Here is a 23,297-nt window from a genome sequence, read left to right on the forward strand (position 1 = left end):
AATAATTTAAACAGCTATCAAAGCTGAACAGGCAAATATCACAGTTGAGACATTTACAACTTAGATCCCCTGACAATCCAGGTAAATTTAGCCATGTTTAAGTTGAGTCTGTCATCCTGCAGGACAACCATGCCATAAACTCACAGACACACACACACACACACACCCGACACCCCCAGGCAGTGCACCCCCTCCTGCTGGGCCTCGTCTTATCCTAATGGGATTGCTACGGTGGAAGTCTCCCAATAATGAAAATAATGAAATCAGCAAGGACCCAAAGAAAGGTTACTGCTCCTCTCGCAGGCAGCATCCCCAGCCAGACTGCACACTCCCACCCCCATCCAAAGCCACGTCCCCCCATCCAACCCCACCCGCACTACAACACAGACAGAAAACCAAGGAGGGGATAAGGAGGGGAAGGAAAGGAGGAGATACATACAGACCCTGGGGGGAAGGAAGGTAGGGCAGTGAAGGGAAGAAGTAGAGGAAACAGAAAAGGGAGTATGGATAGAGGTACGTAGGTGGAGGGAAGATGAGATTAAGGGGTGATGCATTGGGTTCAGTGTGTTCACCCAATCAGATAAGTAATTTGATTGGCAAGTGAACGGTCATACTTAACAAATGTGATGAATGTAGATCCTTCAAGACTCCTGACACAGAGACTACAGTCTATTTTGTACTTATAAATTCAGGCAGAAATACCATAGTCACGCCTTAACTAGTAATAGGTTAAGCCAACAAGGAGGGGAAATAAACAAAAAACAAAATGGTGAATTGTGGGATGTGCAAGCAGAGTTCCTCTGGGACAGGAAATGGGAGCGGTGACAACAGGAAACCAGTGTGAAAATGACAGAGGGAGGATTCCCAGCCTCTCCTTTTTCATCTTCTACTCTTCTAGCTTCGCTTCACACCTCCCCTCCAGCTTCCCTAAGTGCACACAATCATCACACCGTGCGTCTCCTGAGGTCCACTTGTCTACAGCTTGAAGGAAATTGAGAGCGAGAGTGTTATCGTGCTTGCATGATAGCGTGTTGGGGACAAAAGCCATGTTTGTGGTTTGTGTGCTAGCACATAGTGTTTTTTTGAGGATAGGATGATGTTGTGCATGTTTAATACTTTCATCAGAACACGAAAACAAAGAAATGCACTTGGCGGCATGTTAATATGCAAACTAATCGGCATGCGATCACTACCTTAAAAATGATACTTGAAGAAACATCTAAGAATTCTTGTTGGCAGCCGTTTTAAAGACAATATTTGACAACCATTTTCCACGAAGATGATGCCAAACCTGCATGATTATTATCGGCTATTTACGGCTTCATGCCTTAATTGTCAAGAAATAAAAACTGGTTCTAATTGGAGTTTTGAACTTAAGGTATTTCAATATTAAAAGGACAGGTGTGCCTTTTACCCATAATTGTTGTCCAACAACTATTTAAAATACATACTTTTGAATAATTCCTTCATAAACATGGGCAATGTTGTGTATTTTAAATATATCTCACATACATTGTCCTGCTGCTGTAAATACTGCCACATTATAGCACTACATCTGTATGAATCCACTGCTGTAAATAGTGCACAATTTACAATGTTTTTCTAATAGAAAACCTAGAAACCACATTGCCTAGCTTTTTCAGGAAACTTAATGGCTTTTCTGAAAGACAGACAGGGTTTTCAGAACAAATAAAACACAGACTAACACGTTATTGGTTTGGGCCTTTTTGTGGGATTTGTTGACAATATAAAAAATATAAGATATCACCAGGATTATTTTCTTTTAAGACATGGCATCAACTTTTATTATTTGATAAAACCTAGAAAATACCCACAGCTTTAGGGCTCAAAGACAGAGCTGTCATATTGTCTGTCACACCAAGTAAGTCGTAAACCTGCTCTGCTGGAGTATGGACATGAAACAGAAGTATAAGCATATAATTACTGTTGTTATTATCTGTTAAGTGAGCAAAGCTAGTTGTCAACAATCTTTCAATATACTATTTTGTATACCAAATGTCACTCCCTTGTCTGATCAGGTACTAACAAGCCCATGGGATGAGGTCATGTCTATTTCTCGCTCAACTCCCTGTGCACGACTCGTATGCAGGTCATTAGCTCTTTGAACCTGCAATCTCTCTCTCTCTCTGTCCTGTGTTCGCCCTCTCTCTGGTCTTCCTCCGCTCTCTCCTCTAATTTGCAGAGGAGACACACTGCCGCAAGGCTCTCCTGGCTAATTTGGCAGCCTCCCACATCAGAGACACTGGGTAGAGGCGGGTGGCTGGGGGGGGGGGGTGCGGTGCCACACCTCCAGTGGAGCTGCAGAGACAGCAGTCTGAGGCCCCTGTGGATAAATGACAGGTTAGCACGGAAACCTGAAGCAAACAATACTCACAGTGGTGTGTCGTTGCTGGGGGAGAGGACATACTGGATGTGTGTGTTTCTCCTGCTCTGACTATCTGTCTAACTTTCCACTTTAACTGCATGACCCTGTGTGTACATGTGTGTGATCCCTTAAACTCTTAATAAGCATTTTCAAATCTGACGTGTTGGCATGATGTGTGTGTGTGTGTGTGTGTGTGTATGTGTGTGTGTGTGTGTGTGTGTGTGTGTGTGTGTGTGTGTGTGTGTGTGTGTGTGTGTGTGTGTGTGTGTGTGTGTGTGTGTGTGTGTGTGTGTGTGTGTGTGTGTGTGTGTGTGTGTGACTCTCGGTCACTCTGTTTCTCGCCCCTCCCATGCCTGGGGGGAGTAATCGTGTGCGTAATCGTCTGCCAATGTGTTTGTTTGTGTTATCATTCTTTTTTGGGTTCAGCTCTCGACTTCAAGTTCATTTTGTGCAGGGATTTAGCTGGCTTCCTTTCCTCAGTGTGTTCATACATTTGTATGCATGTGCACATGTGTGTTAACTCAATCTGCCCTTTGTTTCACCCACGTCTGTTTGTTTCTCTGATGTCTGCAAATACACATGTGTGTCTTTGTGTTTGTGTGTGTTTGTATGTATTTTTGCGGACTCACAGGCTCTCTTTCCTCTTTCCCGCCGTGGCCATTGTCACCAGATGTCAGTGCCTGGGAACAGAGAGGAACAATGGTCACCAAGAGCCAAAGGGCATTCGCCTTGGGAGGGGCAACAGCAGTCTGTCGTCTAACAGGTTTATGTTTCACCCACCCTGTCATTTTGTCAGCATGTTTGTCAGAGTCTTGGTGCTGTGTGGGTGTTTCGAGTGTAATATCTAATCGTAGGACACAGCAGTGAAATAAAAATGAAACCAAATAGTGAAAATATGCACCTGGGAGAGTGTTGACACAGGAAGTGAGAATTGAGATTGAGAGGTGCAGAAGTGTTCACATCAGTAGCGCTGATTTGAGGAACGGGGTGGGGTGCAGCTGTTTAATGTGTTGTTTTGATACTGTATCACAGGGAAGGGCTGAGAATATCCTGGATTGGAGATAATACCCAGGAAGCCTTTCCCAAGCGGCCGCAAGGTTCGAGCCAAACAAAAGAACAGCCACACTGCAATCTTGATGGAAGACAGATTAGTATCTTGGCCAGAAAGCCCTGACAAAGCAGAGAACTACACAGCTCTTGGGCCCTTGGGAAAATAAGCACACTGACAGTAGCATAGCCCACGGTGTCAACACGAGGTCAGTTGAAGAGGCTCCCACGAAAAAATGCTTTGTCACTCTTACCCCGGACATCTTTCTTGAAAAGCGTTGCCTCTATCTGATGGACGGTGTTTTGAGCAGGCAGTAATTACACTCACGCACCTGTGCTAGCTTGCTGTCAGTTTGCACAGTGAGTTTTGTAAATAGGATGTAACTGAAATACAATGATGGCTATTTGTTGTGAAGCTTGGGACTAATCGACCTGGGATTTGCAGATTTGCATGTGAGCCAACAATTACAGTAATTGATCTGCGAAGGGGGGAAATAACGGCAGGCAGGACATGTATTCAGCATTTGTGTGTCAGACTTGACCTCCCATGGAGAACAAATACCTATTGTGACTGATGAGGAGAGGACATAAAGGTTAAGGATGAGGGTCTCTTTCAGAGGCCTTGTTAACCACACCAGTGGACAGAGGCCAAAACAAAAGAGAGAGGTTGATTTAGTGTGGTGCCACCCTGCAGCTGACACCCACATGCTCTATCTTCAATCGAAACCTTTTTAATATTCATCTTTCAATTTGACGTACTTACAGCATTATACATTTTTGGCGTGTTGCTGTGTTTTTCCTCTTTAGTTAAATAAAAGTAAGTACTTTTGCTCATTTTTGAAACGGCATAGGCCGAGGTCAAAAGGTCGACTGGCTGAATGAGAAATAGAAGGGTGCTTCTGGTGTTTTGGAAAGCTAAACAGACAGGAAAAAAGGCTGTAAAAAGGTCAGTGGTATGAATGGCCACTCTTCAAATCTCAACACCCCACAGCCAGGACAAAGGGTTCACTTTGGAGGGCCACGCATGTTGACTGTGAAGAAATGTGATGATATTCTCTCAACAACCCCCTCTACTTCTTTAACCTATTTCACTCTCTTTCTTCTTCTTCAGTCCCCCTTTTTCTGTCTCCTCCTGCTCTACCTCCCGAGGTGCACGTTGTGGATGTTGCCTAATTACCCGTGAACACCACCATTTGAAGTGGTCCTCTGAGAAGGATGTAAATCTGTGACATTTATGAAAATGTCAGTGAGTTTTCACAGGAAGCAATAACGGACGATAGAGAGCCATTATGGCTGAACGTTTTTCTTTTTTGTCAATGTGTCTCACATACCTACTCTTCCGACTTGATTTGATTTGAGAGTTTATTTTTGCCGGGAAGTGTAATATGTCCTCAATCCATAGAGACAGAATAGATGATGTTGACTCAGGGATAATCCAAAATGTCTCCAATGAAATAAAGTCTGTAATTTCTCCCAGTCAAAAAATGCAATTACATAAATATTCACTATGCCTCATAAATGGTTTCGTATCCTCTGAAAAATAGTTTGTTATGATAAATCATGTATTGGCACTGTCATCATTTTAAAATGTTCTTCTGCAGCTTTTCCTCTTGTGACTTTCTCCAAATTCTCCAGATGACACTAAAATAACTTCTGCAACTGATGTTGAAAATGTCAGTTGATCAGCAAAATATATTATATTCAGCTATTTCAATACATGTATTTTATGTGTTTTCTACCAAACAACAAAGAATCTTTGTAGCAGCTCTGGAGGCTTTGCTCAGTCAAATCAGAGCTGTGAGCATGTTAGCATGTCACCATGCTAACATGCTCACAGTCAATGCTAACCTGTTGATTAAGCAGGTACACTGTTTCACCAGCTTAGTTTAGTGGGTTAACATGCTAACAGTTCCAGTATTTCCAAAAAGTCCACAAGTGTGGTCACAAATGAAAGCTTTAGACAACTGAACATGTTGACCTCATAATAGCATCAGATACTTGTCATTGGTCACTTTAGACTCTGGTAATCTGTGAGAAATGTTTCACTGTTTTCTTTCAAAAGAAATGTAACCTGTAATTAAAAAAGTTGTATCCCTGATAAGTACTGATGATCAAAGGGCATTACAGGTAATGGCCAATCTTTGTTGCAGCACATCATTTCATTTCCATTTTGGAGACATAATCATTTGTTTTGACATGAATCTACCCCTTTTAAGATACAGATGAGGGTTTCCCCTTGGGATAATTAAAAATGTGTTTACCTTTGTCACTGTTTCTCCTCTGGAAGCCAAAGCTTGTTCCCAATGACTTTATGACTAAGGTTGTGTCCCTTGATTTGACATGGGTGCCTTTTAATTCCTTTAATGGGAAAGACAGCGTGAAGAGGAGTGGTTTGAATCAACAGTGTAGGGTGAGGCCTCAAACAATGTGTCTGTAGGACATCTATAGCTCTAAGCTCTACTCTCTATTAAGTCTCTACCTTCATACTGTGCATGGGGCACATTACTCCCTCCTGCTTTTTAACATTGGTCTATTCTCCCCCTCTGCAGCATGTGACCTGACTGGTGGCGTGGTGGGCTTGTGACCCTGTGTGATGCTTACTGTGAATAAAAAGTAAGGATGAAACCTAAACAACTTGTCATGCTGAGCTTTCAATCACTGCTGTTGCATTAAATGCCTGGGCATTCAGGGAAAGGTGCCCTGAAGCAATGCACTACAGGGGGAAAAGGCAATCTAAAAAACACAGCCTACAAAGATGCACCAGTAAATCAAATGGGGAAGCTGGCCTAAAATCCTAAATTAGATGGGGGGAGCACTTTTTGTCCACTTTTGTCCACTCATTTTGTGTGTGTACTGGACCGCACTCAAATAGGTTTCCTTCCTCTGCAGCTACCCCTCACCGAGGGTGGAGAGGTGGGGCAGGGTCGGCAGGGACCTTCAGAGATTCCCTTGTGCGTTGGACTTGAAAGTTTCTGTCTCTGTGAACTTTACATCAAACAGTCATGGGCTGCTGTTGGCTCTTTGAAGTGGCTGAGGGGGGTATCTGAGCTGAGTACGGGGCCTCTGCCTCGACATGTTCCGGTTCAAAACGGACTCCGCAGCAGTGTAAAAACAGCTCAGCTAAAGGTCTACTGAGAATGGCACAAGATCAAGGCTAAGGACCTATCTTTCAGTTGCCATTCCTGTCACATAATGGAGCATGTATATACTCACTACAGTGTTATCCTACTCATAGGTATTGAAGTTCCCTCACTCACTACAGTACGTTTATGTTTTTGTTGTGTATTTCTTTTACTTGAAACCTATCTTGGGTTTGATGTCTTTCAGTCTAAAAATAATCAAAAAAGCAAACACTCTATGTCAACTATATTTGCTGATAATCTAGCCACTTTACTGCATCTATTTCTACTCCTGTACGGCAACTAGTAAAATGTCAGTAACTTGAAGGCTTGTTCTTTCAGTATTTAACTTAAGTGAGCAGGTTGCATAGTGAGGCTTTACAGCACATTGTTGATTTAGGTTTAAACTGAAAAAATGTGTAATGTGTTTTCCTCCTCTGTTTTCTTGCTGCTCTGCTTTGACTCCCATAGTTTTGTGATGGCCGGAAATATGTTATGGTTGCTAAAGTAACACCTACGGCTAGACTGACCCAAGACTGGGTGCTTGGAGAAATAGGGGAGTGGTGTTTACAACCCTTAACATAATGTGTGCCAGAATCTAGTGTTGTTGCACTTGCATTATGTTTGGCTTTGTGAGCAAAGATGTCGACTGCCTATTTAATTATTAATAAGTAATGTAGCCTAATTACAGTAACTGCACTTGAACTGTCAATATTTAAATGGACAGGGGTGTATGAATGAATTGCACTCTTAAACTGTATAAATAAATACTGATTACTACATGATGATTTAGGTTTGATTTGTAAAGATGCCTGCTTCATAATAATTGTAAACAGGTTATGAGTTGAGCCTCTTTCAGTAATTTCTCTATCTGCAATAAAGAGTGTTGGTGGCTTTACTACCAAATGTAACTTCTAATGTTTTGCCTTCAAAACAATCTGGTCTGAATTGTGTCCACTCATGCTACTAAAGTCATGCAGGTCACACCCTATATTGCTACTTTCACTTTCTATTACTGGGTTCTTGCTCCAAATAGGCCTACTTCAAGGAAAATGTCTTTGATTATAATATAGCCTACCTATTGTACTATATCAATAAAACATCCAACACAATGATTATGAGTAATATCTATAACGGTTTAATGCAGCTTTTTTTTTTACATCAAAATCAACTTTTGAGCATCATTTCGGATTTACTAATGTAGATTTTAACATCAGTTACTTACTATAAGTACAATATCAGTACAGTAACAGTATAGTAACACCACACATACTATGTTGCTGTTTCATATGCATTGCTTTCTTATATCACAATTACTTCTGCTATAACACCATCATTACATTTTAGGATCAGATTGTGTATAAGGATTTATTTAGTATTTATAATATCTCGTTGGCATTTGAATGTGCATATTCATTTGTTTTCTTATTTACTGCATAGATATAACAGAAATGGCTCCACTGACGGGCACAAGGACCATGCAGACTCCTCAGACCGAGGGGGGCCGGCTCTCGTGTTCCCATGCACCACCATCTACTGACATTGGCCACTGCTCCACATTTAACACCCCGCATTCATAAAAAAAAAAGAAAAGAGGAACCATCTGACAAGAGCAGCATCCACTGGTAGCTGCCTCACTGTGTATTGCGCTCAGCACGTCGCCAGAACAGAAGCCAGACAACTAAAAGAGGGGAAAATGGCCAAAAGTGAGATGCAAAGAGGAAGTTTGAAGAGTGAGGAGTTCTTTTTTGATTCCGAGGCGTCTCTATTGGATCAGCAAGATTTTGAGATGTCTAATTGCCCTTTCAATGACGTCTTCAACTCCAAAGACTCCCACATGAAGCAGATCAACACTTTTCTGAAAAACGTCCAAGTTTTGCTGGAGGCTGCTAGGTTTCTTGAGAGCTCCGACAGGAAGGACGGAAGTGAGTTTATATGCTGCGTTGTGATCCTTGTCATTTGTCTCTGCATTTCAGGAAAACAAGACTTCATTGTCAATAGACTCAGACAACAAAGGGCTGAGTTCATTCAACTAAGCACCACTGCCTGCTATAAGCAGAGCCTGCACCAGACTAATATGATTAATGTACGAATATACCTTTTGCATTTATAGGAGAGTATAAACATACTTTTAGTGTCTTCTGTACTGTTTGTATCTACATCCTCTGCATGTGTTGGGCACTGTGCATCCCGTTGAGCCTGCACAACTCTGTCTCAACCCAGAAATGTGTTATTTCTCCCTACAGCATATAAAGCAATATGACACAATGATTGGTTGTGTGGGTGTGCATGCTGGCTACCACTCCGATATGATAAATCTGACCACATTGCAGCGCCCTCCAACTCAGTTAAGGATGATGTCATTGTGCCCCCGCAGACTTGATCGAAAAAAACCTCAACTTCATAGATAAAGCAATTTAAGTACACAACTGAATAGTGAATTAGACATAGAAACATAGAAAGTGTGTCGCCTGGCCGTTTAATGTTATGTTTATAACTTCTAGCCCATGCAAAGGTAGCTCGATATAAGGTTGATTGCAATTGCCCTCTCAATTTGCAAATACTTCCTTGCCTTATGTATAATTCAATGCCAGGGCATTTGTAATAAATGTAATATTAAAAACGAATTTTTAAAAATTAATTATTTATGATGTCCTCGTTTCCTTTTAACAAGTCATGATACAAGAAAGATGGGAAAAGATACATTTCCTTGTGCGTCCTATCCTTTTGTGCAGAAAAGCCGAGCAAACCGGCTGATGCGGGTTGCATACAACTATTTAGTATTATATCCTACGATTATAAGCTAACGTGGGAATGTTACAGGAGCAGATCTCAGCGGCACAGCTCTTTTCTCTCGGTTGTTTGCTTCCTGCTATTTGGGGGCGTGTGGCACTGGTTTCCACATGGCGCAAAGCTTCTCCGCGGTTGGTCAGGTGCGAGTTCAACCCTCGACGCCTGTCAAAGCCGTCCGCCAATCAGATGCCCGGTAGGTATCGACGTCATGTGTTGCTGGGCCCGGCTTCAGCCGGCAAGAACACCCCCATGGCCCCGTTGGATGATGGGATTTGTAGGGCTTTTTTCGCAGGAGAGAGGAGGTTGGGAAGAATGCATGATGCATGAGAGGAATAAATGACACAAAATGAATAGGCTATTTGTGTTTAGTCATTAACACATCAAACAGCCGCTTTAATCAAACCATGAATGATTGATGGCATAAATTACATCCTTTGTTGTTGGGTGTTTTTACATACAGCGGTCATGGGCTATTTATCACAAGCCTTTTGATTTAGAACATTTAGAATTTAGAATAAATTATAATTGAATAGAAACTAAATAAAAAATATGTGTTCTTCTTGTCGTCACTGACAGAAACATCCCCGATACCCTTTGCAGGAATAAAATAACCACATTCTGGTGACCTGTGGAGTGTAGCACTGTCCCACAGAATATTTAGTCTGACCACCATAGTTACAGTAAAACTATAAATTAATAAAGGACGTTGTTTTTACTTGACACATAGCAGTAAATTAATGCTAAAATGTGTCAATGATGAATATTGTGCACGTTTGTCAGACTCAATTTCCCGGCATGCATTGCGGTGGACCGGCCTCCCTCAGCACGGTCCCCGCCTCTCAGCTGTGCAGCTAGGTAAACAAACAGGAGAGGAGAGGAAACGAGCAGCAGCAAGCACTTTGGTGGCTTTGGGCTCCCTCGGGGAAATTTTATATAATTTATATCCGTTTTTGTAACAATTTAATACCGTGTTTCCTAGAGACTTTTAATACTTTGATACACTGGTTTTGACATTTTTTGACACGACACCTGGCAAGGATTGGTTGTAGCTTGCCAGCTTGGAAACACTGGATTTCCCCCCCTCTCTTCTTTCGACAAAGCTGCCGATGAGCCAGCGAAGACACAGAAAAAGATAATAACACGACGTGTTTTAAAAAAAAATAACACTCAGTGTAGTAATAACCGATGCACTGTCTTCCCTGGGTGTAAAAGCAATCTGCTGTTGGTGCTATTTGCGAAGCTAACGTTACGTTAACCTGAAGAGCTAACGTCAACGGCAGCCAGGAGAGAATGACTGCTATCCAATTAATAAATATTCAACGGTTATTGGAAGCTGCCGAATATATAGAGAGGAGAGATAGAGGTAAATGTTCAAATGTGTGTGCGAAGCTGAGATGTATCAGTAAACAGTATCAACAGTTGCTATGTTCAGTGGTTTTGAACTACTTTACGCCTTTACTTGTACACTAAACACTTAAAGAATAAGCAGATGTCATTACAAACGTGTTCCCATTCAGTTCTGAAGGATTGTTGCACGTGTATGGTCGAGAAAAAGAGTCAAACTCACCCTGTTAACCACCCATTTACTTTCAACAGAGTGTGAACACGGATATGCTTCGACATTTCCATCAAATGAGGACACAAACTACCAGAGGCAAAGGAAATTTCGAAACAAGAAGTTCAGCAATAACCACAATAGGTAAGAAACTGCTCTCTCGTCATGTGAATCCTGGTCAATTGTGGGCATTGATAACACTGCATATATTGGACTTACTTATACATGTTCATAATGTATGTGATGTACTGGGAAGTGTTACAGACAGCATGTGATGATACACTCGCTGCCAATCGCAACGTTTGGTAAACAATCGGGCTGTCAGCACCGGCTGCCTTGTCACGCTCCAGAAAATACTATTTTTGAATAAAAAAGTTAGCATGGATTTTTTTCAAACTTGTAAAACGTGTTTAGTTTAATATAAAGGTGCACACATGACCGTGTACACTGTTGTTTAACTGGCTTGGGAAAGGGGGAGCATCAACGGCTCTGCTAGCTTTTCATCAGCTGATTGTCAAACGGACTGCAGTGGTGCTAGGGTTAGGGACCGTGGTGAAAGTGACAGCTTAAAAACGAAAAGAAAGTAATATTTAATCTTTTGCACTCGTCTCACACATGGTTTAAAAACACAGAGGCTATTGCTTTATTGTATTTCAGCTATTATTTTACGTTTTGGTGGTAGTCATGCTAATTTTATCCTATGGGATATGTGTTCTACACTGTGAGAAGAGAGGGGTAGTTTTGGCTTCTGCCCTAAGGAGAAAAGGCTATTTATGGCTGGTGTTGTTTGCAGACCTCCAAAGGTCAATACGTAGAGCCTTTTTCAGGATTAATGATGTCAATCAGTTTATGCAGTTTCACCATTATTTACACCTTTATCCTATCAATAAATGCATGTTTGCACCATTTATATTGTCCTCTTTTGTATGCATCATCAATCATACACAACATCAAGCTGTTTACGGGTATTGGAGCATATGTTTTAGGGCTGCTCGATTATGGCAAAAATCATAATCTCGATTATTTGGGTCAATAATTGATATCACGATTATTAAAAACGAAAAATGTGAACAGTATGTTTTTAACAGTTGATTACCCTGAACTTTAAGTATAATTCAACTGAAAAACCAATAAAAAATATTAAAAAAAAAATTAAAAAAAATCGTTTTATTTAGATTATGTTGTTTTCATAATCGTTGCAAGCCAAAATCGTAATTGCGATTAAAATACGATTAATTGAGCAGCCCTAATATGTTTAATGGTCTATTCTGTTGTGTATGTAACACCGTCTGATAATCACATCATCAACCTGAGCTCTTTTCAAGCACAATACTCTCACTGGCTATGGTTACTTTCACTTAGTATTAGGAGAAGCAGGCGAAACACAAGGTTAAGACTCAATCGTATTGTGTTTTTTCTTAGTGCTAGGCTGCTTACATTAATCTGTCCATTGACAGTCATACATCAAACGCAAGCTCCATGCTCCCTCTGTCTCTCTCTGAGCCTTTTAATATTAATGTAAGAGCGGGCCACAAACAGGAACTGCGCATTACTCATCATGAGCGCAGAACGCAGCCTAGTTCTGCATGGCAACAGTCATCATCAGATATAGGCCGTTTTCATAAAGCCTCCAAGAAGTAGCTCCTAATTTGGAAATTCTACAGAATAATGATGTTTTGAAGCAAAATCATCTTGAATGCAAAATAAATTCCTCTGAGAGCTACATGTATAAGCTTTTCACAAAGCATCTTTACCCTCAATATAGCCTATAAGGTGAACAACTCTAAAGGAGAATGAGGTGCATGGTAAGAAGGATTCTCATAAACACGAGAGAAAATGGCACCAAAAAGCATGGAGAAAAGGAGATCTTCTTAAATGGCCTGCAACAGGAAGTCAGAACAGATATTCAGAAGCCTTTGCAGGAATGATGTTCCCTACAGAGAAACATTCACAACTCACTCAGTGAGGTAACACCATTTAGCATTTAACACCATTTCTCAGCCTCGTGTTGTGATACCGTTTTTTTTGTATAATTCCCACTGGAATAGCACATCTTGCGTACCAACAAAATAACATTATTTGTATATCCCCAGTGCTGTAAGGGTCACTGATGGGGCCCCTGTCTGCGTTATTTGTCGTCCACGAAAGTCCTATTTATACAGTACAAGCTGAAAAAGAGAAGTGTTGTTACAGTTGTGAAAAATGTCCTCACCTTGCAATTCCTTATTACAATTTCCAGATAAGCCAGAGAGTTTTTTTTAGCAAGATCTACTTACATTTACATTATGTGTGCGGCGTGGCGTGCGCTCTGAGTGATAATAAGAGATCCTCGACCAATGGTGCGCCTAAATGAGATCATACATTATCTAAACCTCATTCATATAAATCTTCTTTTTCATTCCTTGTTCAGTTACTGCCATGTCATTCTGAAATTAATTCTTTGAAATATGATAACATAATGATTCAATTAACTGTACAGTACATTTGGTTTGACCTGCTGCTCCAGTACAGTAGCTACCTTCTCAGTAGCATGTGGAGGCTTAAAGCGATGGGCTTATCTGACTCTGTCCTCTCCTGCCTACCGTTTATAGCAGGGTCGCTTTATCTCATTGACCCACTCTCTGTGTGCATATACTCGCGCACAGACTCACACATATACGCGTGTACAGAAGAGGTATGCTGCAGTTGTGTGGCTTTGAGACATTTTATAATCTGTATTGCATTGTTGTTGAGCTCCAGACACAGAGATACTGTATCTGATTCAGAAGACAGGGAAGTAGTTTGTGATGATAAAAGCCAATGGGAATTCAAGCTGTCTGAGATTGATCTCTCCAAATGAGAGGCCATAAGATGTGGTGTGCCAGGCTGACCTAAGGCGTATCTACTTTGCAGATTAACAGACAATGTAATTGACACCAGCATTGCTCTCAGATAGACTTCCCATTTCTAAAGTTATTATCTATGGGAGAAATAATTGAGGCTTTCGCAAAACGGTCTTCTTCACTGTCTGATTAACACAAGCTTTTCCAATTTAAATGTTTTTACCATCAATTGTATTGCTAAGGACGATGCTTGATGCGGCCACAATAGTAACAGTCCCCATAAATACATTTTCCCTTCCTTCTTAAAGAGTGGTAATCAGCCCAAAAACATGACATAATTGCACACTACACTGAATTAGATTCTGGTGAAATGCTTTGAGTTTTGGAGGAGATTACCAACCAGGATGATGGTTTCCAAGCAACACAGGCCCAGTGTGAGCACGGTGACAGCTGATGACGCAAATTATAGACTCCGAAGTATTCATCTTCTGTTAGCAAAACTATCGCTCTGACTCACAGTTACAGAAAGCAGTGGACTCTTTGCCATTAAAAAGTAATTACATATTCGCGTAAAAAGCCTTCACCGAACACAAGGCTGTGACTAATAATCTTCCCTACATAGAAATCATTTTGAAACTCTTTCTTAGATAACATTTATGAGGGTAGTAGTGGCCAAGCATTAGAGAGCAAGCTGATTTTAGAGCAGTTTTGTGATTTCTATGTTTGACAGGTTAGCCGATAGAGAGCGCAGTCATGCATGATTACTAGGTTATAGAATATGTAAGCTGTCAAGACTCAAGCATGTGTGTGTGTGTGTGTGTGTGTTGGCATGAAAGTGCCAGAAAGTGGCCGGGGCCAGCTTACATGTGAGCCCTGTGTTTTGCTGTGATAGCATCCACTCAACTGGCCATACTTTGTCATGTTAAATCAAATATACCTCCACAGTTGACTTAACATCCAGTCTTGCATACCCAACTACATGAAATGAATTAGAAACATGCAGTGTTTTTTTATTAGTGTAAATAATTCAACCGCTGAGGCAGTGCTAGTTTTTATACAGTGAACTATCGCCTTGAAGTGGTCCATCTGTCTTATGCCTCTTCTCTTCTTATCTCCTGTTTTCTCCAGATTTCCTGTTTCCGTATAAAAAAGACAGCGGTTTTGTCAGCTCAGTATTAAAAGGAAAATATAAGAGGAAAGCGTATTGCAGTATTGATAACCCGGAATATAGAGGAGTGCTGCGTACATGACTCAGGAGAGCCCAATAACCCCACCCCCACCTAAAACCTGTCCCCCTTTAGGCGAGGTGGAGTGCAGTTTGTAGGATGGGAACTTGGCCATTTAAGCATCAGGAGGAGGGCTTCAGTATGTTGCCACACAAAGACACTCTTAGGAAACAGCTGATTCACTTTACATTATTAACAGAGCACTGAACCCTCACTGCTGTGTGTGTGCGCATGTGTGTGTGGGTGCATGCTAGTACAGCAGCACATGCATGCACGCACCTACATGCACAGTAGTGGCTGCAGTGTCACACTCCCACAGAGCTTTGCCGTGCATTATTGAGGAAGAGGCCGTATAATGCCACAGTGAGGGCCCGCCTGTCACATTTACGTCTGTTGGTGTAAAGGCTCCAATAGAATGGGCCTAGAGTTGCTCTCTTTTGGGACTCAATAATACATTCATGAGTCAAATTCCACTGAGTATTTCATTGTGCTAATCTTGGCTCCTGGTTGTCTAGCTCATTTAGTTATTATCTCTATTCTTTGCTTTATTTCCTTGAACGGAGTGCATTGCCACGAGGAACAGATACTGTAGGGTTGTGCTTTGCATGTTGAGCAAGCAAAAATCTACCTGTGCTCTTTATTTAAATTCTGTTTTCTGTCTCCTCAGGTCCACACACAATGAGCTGGAGAAGAATAGGTGAGTTGGCATTACATTTCCAAACATTTCAACCTTTAAATGATAGGTCACACCTGAACACACCCTGCCCTGACATGTGAGAGAGTCCATCATGTCCTACTTTCATTTTGCCCTTCCAACTTTTTGACATCTTCAAAAAATCACTTCCTCTTCAATCAGAAGTAAGGGGAGATTTAGTTGTGTTCAGTTAAAGAAATTCTCCCCCCCCTCTCATACACACACCAAAAGTCATGCATCAGTTTGGTTAACGGGCTAAGGGCTTAGAGTTACAGGAACACGCAAGGTTGCATGCAGGCAGAAGTCAAAAGTTCAGAACTTGTTTTGATGAAAATACATTTTTTCCTTCGTGTACGTGGAAGTGGCAACAATGTCAGCCAAACAAGGAGTCCTTTCAGTAGCTTTCCAGCAGCTTTCCAGCCCAATCACAGTTCTATTCTGAGTTATAGTTCTGCATTCAAGATAGTATCTACAGCAAAATATATGTGGGGTATTCAAGCAGAGCGTGGATTGTGATGGTTTACCACACCGTCTTTTCAAGAGAGCGAACACTGGTTTCTTAGAAGCCCTTATCAGATTGAGTTCACCACCCACATAGGATGCTTGCTGGTGTTTACGTTCTGTGACTTTGCAGGCTTTAAGGGTCCAGCCTTTAAGGGTTTTTTCTTTGACACCATAAATAAGAGCGGCTAGACTGGCAGGATTTATGATAAATAGAAAAAAAAAGCTTGCCTTCCATTTCATTATCTCCGAGGGTGTGGGTACAATGAAAGGATGTGGGAGGCGGGATCCATTCAGCGTAATTACACATCACCTCGGCCTGTTTTTTCACCAATCTCCCTGTCAGACTCTTCTAAAAGGATGGGAACATTGGAAAGAGAAGCGTCCAGTGAGTTAAATATAGACAAGAGTTGATGTGTCATCTCGTTGCTCATACGCGATGCCACACAAGGCGAGCCGGTCGGTAGACTGGCCTTGGCAGATTGCAGCACCCATGCGGGGTTGCTTTATCTACATTGTTCCACCCACACAAAAACATCTTTTTTTAAAGAGCCAGCTCAGATGTTTGTTCCTACAACACAGTGCGAAGGCTGTTTTCGTCACTGCTTCCACATTTACGCTGCCAGGCACTTTGTAGTGTGGCCATTTATGGGCTATAGTCATCTCTGCCAATCTGAGACTAGTGTAAAGCCTGTAGATGGTGGAACAGAAGGGATCACTGCTGGCTTGGTTCAGCACTGAATTACGGTAGAGTTAGGATCCATTAGAGGGATAATTAATAAGTGCATTAAAACTCACAGCATCATACAAGTAGATGTAGAAAACTGTGATTTACCCAGTGTTTTTGCATTTGACTGCATAAGTACGTGTATTTGTACTCCTGTCATGAGTTCAACATCCCTTGAAAGTTGCATCCTCTCCCTCCTTCCTTTCCTGGCTCCACCTTGCTGGTCCTTGCATACTCAGAAAGAGAGAGATCTAGAGTAGAACAGAGTGACCCGGGGACAAGCCGTCCTGTACCACACCATTGTTCCAAATCCAGATACGGACACCCAGTTTTCCCCCCCTCTTGTCTTCATTTCAGCTCAACACAGTGAGGTTCTTTGCTTAGTAGTTGAACAGTATAAGACTAATTCAAAATTCCATTAGCAAAGAAAGAGGGCAAACATTTAAATGGTAATCCATCTTTTTAGAAGCACACTTAAAGTCAGAATCGTTTATAATCCCCCCTCTCTCTTTTTTTTGTTGCCAGCAGTTAATCCAATTCCCTTTAAGCACATGCCCCACTGTAAGCTATACTTTATGTATCAGGCATAGTTGTTCACCCAAGTGTGTCAGGCTTATGGCATGATTCTTCGACAACAACAGCAGCTTTTGGTTCCATCTCAGCAGTCTTCCAAGTCATGTAAATTGGATTTAGCTCCTTTTATGGTACAGGTTGACAAATACTTATCATCCTTGTATATCTGTGGCCGGCCTGACGATTTGCCTTGCATGGCTACCACAGGTCCTGATTACCTCTGTGGCGTGTAGACTCTCATTGACAGCGGAGACCACAGGACGCGGATAAAAGGGACCGAAAGAAGTGTGGGGCGGCAAACCCACATTCCAGATCCTCACACTGTGCAGCAGGACTAGATAACGCTGTGGCTCTTCTGCTTTGATCCTGTTCCTCCTAACAGCCCTGTTTTATTTCTTAATTTCACGACTAAATCACACTGCCAGATGTTGGTTAATCGTTGTTTATTAAAGAGTTTCACGGTAAAATACTAAGGTATTCCATGGCTCTTATGTGTTATGTGTGTTGTTTTTCAACCAGTAGTTTCTACTTCCAGTTTGGATGACTCTGTTTATGGATAATCAATACAACAGGCTTTTACTTCCTACGATAAATCCACAAGAACTGTCGCTTATCATTTACCCGCCTCCTCCACAGTGACCTATTCATTTTAATATTGTTTATCAAATCCATGCTTCTAAAAAACACAGCATAATTGTTCCCCAGTGTCCAAGCAGTGGAACCAATAATAGCTTTTCCGCTTGATTTTTTACATTAAGAGTTTCGCAAACAGCCTTTTAGTGTGTGCCTGTGGAATATTAAAAAGGTTCAGTCTTGCCCATTAGAGTTGGGAGCTGGTTGACCTTGGGTGGCTTGTAGGGAGTCTCCATGAGTTCTGCCCACTTGGGATTCGATGTGAGCTCTGTGGTTCGTGAAATAGTAAATAAAAATAGTCACACCTCATTTGCAGTCAACTTTGGATTGTTGTGAGTGTTCTCAACTGTCAATGTTTTTATTTTTGTATGTGGGTTTCTTTCTCAGTCTGCAAAGTGTAAGAGCCACTCATATATACAGTCAGCTTTGAGAGCTTACTTGTCTTATTTCTTTAAAATATCCTTTTGAAGGTAACTTGTCCAGTTACAGGCCTTGTGTAAGACCTTTAGTTGCTCCAGGCAGTAAAACAAATTTTTCACAGGGTACATAACTGTTGAGATTGAAGCCCTCTGTGTATTTCCATTCTTTTTAACCAGTGGGCTATAAAGACAGTACTGCTGTTCCAGCCTTGGGGTTGGATGAGCAGTCAAACATGAATAAGCCTGGGCTACATTTTGTCTGTCTGTTCTGATGCTCCACGAAGAAAGCCAAACTGCTTCACTAGTCTTTCTGTTGTCTGCTCAGTGAGTGCAGCCTATTCTCGGGCTCTGCTGCAGGGCCTAAAACTGGGACCATTTGTTCCGACCAACGTGACGACTTGTAAGCTTTTCTTGGCTTAGAAAAGCAGCTTACAGGACTTGATCTTTGGTCTGGTGAGCCTAGCTAGAGCACGCACACGTGCTAGAGCAAGCAGCTCCCCTCCCATCACAGGCCACCCGGTACTAGTCCTTAATAGCCTAGCTTGGCTTTGGCTTTTGCTTAGTTAACATCGGTGTCAGAGGATGAGGAAGTAATTGACAGGCTGATGGGGATGAGCAGAGAGATAGGTCAAACACACCTGACTAAGGGAAGCCTTGAACAACACGCAAGCCTGATCCCAAACCCCCACTGTGTCAGTGTGTACACTGTGGGCATTTGAGACTTGTAATTAACCGAGTGACACATGAGCCAATATTAGGGTGGGACCAATGGTCAGATGGTGACAAATTGTGGTTGTGGCTAAAGTCTGCCTCATTGACAAATAGTGTGGTAGTTACCCAGCTGTAACGAGGAGGTCATATTCTCTTCTTAAAGGGGAAGACCGCCGAAATAAAGAATTTCAATATGTTATGCAGGGCCTTGGAAAGTTTAATCAATATATGTGAACATTAAATAGTCCCTTTCGAAGCCTGAAACCAGAGAGACTATTGGACAATGAATGGGTAACAGATTTTCTGGACCAAAAGAGTGTTTCCTTTTTTCTAGCAAATCTTTGTTTTCCAATTCTAGTGTCTCAGTCCTCAAAAATAATGTGCCCCCATATACTCAGAACATTCCCTTGGTGCTTTCAGTTTCATCTTAAACATCTTTCCCAATGAATTGACTATGGAGCCTAGCAAGACTTCACGGTTGTAGTTTGCTTCCAAGATGTTGAAAGTACCTTTACACTTCTGTACTTTGCACAGCAGGAAAGCACCTGCTCTCCACAGCCAATTCAAGATACTTTCATTTTCACTTGTGGGTGTCTAGCACTGAGTTGAGCAAAGTGAATTAGCTTGCATTGATTTACTTTTCAATCGCACGATCCTGCTGGGTTGCCAGGTATCTGACAGTATAAAGTTTTTATGGATTGGCACACTCAAGGAGCCACTCACACTCCTTTTTTTAAGAGAGGCACTTTAACGCCTTCAACCTCAACAAACTGAAAAATCCATTGGTCTAAAAGGAGGCAGTGTGGATCAGACACATGCGCCAAAGGGGACAGAGCAACCCAAAGGATAAAAGAAAGTCGGTATTTTTCTGTTAAAAAAAGCTCTCAACTCTTTCTGTAGCTTGTTGTCGTGAAAACGTCTTGGTAAAGATAATTGGGAATGGTATATTGGATAAATTAGCATATTATCGACTAGCATCATTGTATCTCTTATTTGTTATTCTCTACAATCAACCAATTTTATGTTTTATTTTCCGTTACAAAAAATACTGTCACTTAAGATTGATATCAGCTACGAGAAGTGCTTATTGAGGCAGACTTGTACGGCTCTGTGGACTTGCTGTCAGATGATAGAAGACAGTGTGAAATTAAAGGTCACCTTTGTTTTGCCTCACATCGTCGTATGCCATCCCCTCACAGATGTTCTATAGACAGGTGTAAAGATGGCCCCACACAGGGGATCGAATGTCGACACTTGAAAGCCGACCCATCACTCCAGACTTGTCTCTCTCTTCTGACCCTTGACTCTTGACGCCTTCTTATTTCCCCCTCACCCTGCAAAAGTGTGTCTGCACACGTTCATAGGAGGGACCGTGCAACCAAAGAAGTCCAGGGTTGTTTTCATTCTCAGTGATGTGTTTGTCAGTGTTCAAATTGATCAATTGAAACGGGGACTGTATGTTCAGGCTGTATTGTACAAAGTGTTCAGATCCTCCCACATAGTGTGCTGTTCAACCTGTTCCATTAACGGCATTGTGTCGGGCTTGTTGATAAGCCCACTTTGGGCCAAATGCGGTTACATGCTGTTCCTGGAAGAAATGCTCCTTTGTTTTTCCTCCCTCCTCCTCTCTGGAGCAGCTTGTCACGTTAGCAGCCGAGCTAACTTAATCTCTACCTTAAGGAGAAAGACCGACGTAAATAGAAAAGGATGCTCGTAGAAGATGCAAGACAGACCCAATTAGGCTAAATCTGACACTGACTTCTATTTTTAGCTGTAAATCTGGGGGAAAAGGGGGAAACACCACTGCCTTCTGACCAATCATAGAGGTTAGCTTTTCACCAATGAGAGCTGTGAGATGAAGAAGCAGTGAGAGAAGTCCCCACCCCTAACTCTCGTAACAGCTACCTCACATGCTCTCTCATCATCAGTACAATGAATGTCATTATTTGCCATTCATGTGCTGAGAACTAACCACTGTGGAGTGACATACGTGCCAAGTAGGTTAAGTGACTCGGCGAGTTAAGTTAGTGAGTGAGAAAGGTGAGTGTGTCCATGGGTCTGGACATGTTAATGTGTATTTAAGCATTACACATTAATGTATGTTTGGATTACACTCCAACCCCCGCCCTTCTATTGGAGGTATTAAAACACATCCACAGCTGTAAAGAGGATGTGGTTTAACGGGGCCACCCCCTCCCATCCACATCCACCCTCCACCTTCTCCCCTCCCTGCCCCCAGAGCCAACATCTGGCTGAATCTCCATGGCTTTACACCAGGCCCATATTAGGAGCCAGGCCATATTGGAGTTTTAATCCAAAGCTTCTGCCCTTCCCACTGGAGTCAAACAGGGCTAAAGGGGAAAGTGAGGGTTGTGGGTGCGTCACTGCGTCAGGGACTTTGGGTGGGTCGAGGGAATTAGGAAGAGGGCATTAAAAGTGTGTTTTCAAGGGATTTTGGGCATTTGCTAAAGACTGATGCATATTGATCACATTGGTAATTTCAGTGCTGAGGTTTTTGTACATTGCACCTAAAGGCGTCCTCCATCTCTTTTACCCTCTTTCCCACAAACTCCATCACGCCTTCCTCTCACCCACCCACCCCGCCCTGGCTCTGTTTCTATGGCCATGTCTCTGGTTAACTCCATCCTTTTGTCTCTCGCCTGCTTTCTTTTCCAACCTTTTTCAGTGGAGCAGATTAAAAGCAGTGTGCACGTGTGAACTAATCCGTGTGTTAGTGATGGGCTTCAGCCCCAGAGTCTCTTGGCTCTGCTGAGCAGCAAGCGATTCCCCTCCCTGCTCCCTTTTTCTCCAATGCACTTTGCACGTGTGCATGCGTACGTGTGTGTGCACACGTGTTTGCGCCTCTTTCTTGAAGGGAACACATTCTTTTTTTTATTCTTTCATCCCTTTCCTTTGAAACTCCATCGCCTTTTGCTTCATCTCTGTCTTCCACTTCCCAATCTGCCCTCTGAGCCTCCTCTGCACTGTTGCTATGCATGGCGGATGCTGTTTGTGGCTTCAGCGTATTTCGCGTGACAACAGCGTTGGTCTGCCTAGTAATCAACTGTGTCTCGCTTTATTTACCACTTGTGGCCTTGGGGTTGGTTGGGGAGGGTTTCCTGCCAGTTAAATTGATTTTGAACCCCCTTTTGCATTTTATTTCCACTGTGGTTTCAGCCCCAAATCCATATGCGTTTTTACAGTGAGCTTTACTGCCAATCGGAAAGACTCTCTCTCTCTTCGCCGCGCTGAATCTCTTTTTTGGGATTGAGGTCACAACTGCCTGAATGCTTAGAAATATCAAAGTCCCTTTCCCACCCACCCGCATGCAGCAATGCATTTTCACCCCCTCTGCATTTCATTTTCGTTCCCTGCCATCTAGTCAGAATATGGGTCATCATCCAGCATGGATCCCATGGTGTCCCAAGACTTGTAAATAATTGTTTAAGTCCTCACACACGCAGTTGCCGTGTGTGGGAGAGAGATGAGCATTCCCTTCATTCCCCAGCCCGGTTAGTCAAACTTAACAACTGGCTGTCAGTTTGGACAGTGTAGTAAAACCCTCAGTGGAGGATTGAACCATCAGGACGTGGGCCACATGCTATCATAACCGCGCAAGGAACGCGTGTAAGCTCTTTTTATTTTCTGAAGAGCATCTTGAAGAGTCAAGCTGCTGTTTTTGTTTTCAATAGTTCTGCCTCTTTCGTCCTTGCTCATTTGCTGTTCATTGTCAGGTGGAAGATGAAAATGTGGAACTAAACAGAACTTTTGTCACACTCACTCACAATTAAAGTAGCCTCTCAGGCATTCACCTGCTGTCACTGTTATAACAAAGAACACACTATTACTGACTTACTTCCCCCTGATGCCTATCCTTTAATCTTTCAGGGTTAGGGGTTACATTTCCACTGATGTCAACCATGCATAACATATACGCACATGTCACACTTTGGATGGATGTGCTCAACACAAAGCATGCCTTTCATGTGTTTTCTAGCATTTGGCTGAACATGCCGCATTGATGTTAAAAGTCCGAACTTGAAGTGAGTGAGGCGATTTTAGTCGTTTGTCATTGGTTAACCCAGTGTACT

At 42.2% G+C, this 23,297-nt stretch overlaps 1 protein-coding gene across 2 annotated transcripts in view; it reads left to right on the forward strand.

The window, feature by feature from the left end:
• Positions 1-8,107: 8,107 nt before the first annotated feature.
• The window catches only part of mxi1 (max interactor 1, dimerization protein), a 29,553-nt gene continuing 14,363 nt past the window's right edge, over positions 8,108-23,297 (forward strand). The window contains exons 1-3 of one of the 2 annotated variants that reach the window (XM_034120526.1): positions 8,108-8,477; positions 10,942-11,044; positions 15,616-15,645. In XM_034120526.1, coding sequence (XP_033976417.1) covers positions 8,249-8,477; positions 10,942-11,044; positions 15,616-15,645 — 362 coding nt within the window. In that variant the 5' untranslated portion in view covers positions 8,108-8,248. Of the gene's footprint in view, positions 8,478-10,202; positions 10,709-10,941; positions 11,045-15,615; positions 15,646-23,297 lie in introns of those variants that run through there. The other variant, XM_034120527.1, reaches the window with a different exon arrangement.

This window comes from Trematomus bernacchii, unplaced genomic scaffold (assembly GCF_902827165.1).
Source record: "Trematomus bernacchii unplaced genomic scaffold, fTreBer1.1, whole genome shotgun sequence".
Taxonomy (NCBI): Eukaryota; Metazoa; Chordata; class Actinopteri; order Perciformes; family Nototheniidae; genus Trematomus; species Trematomus bernacchii.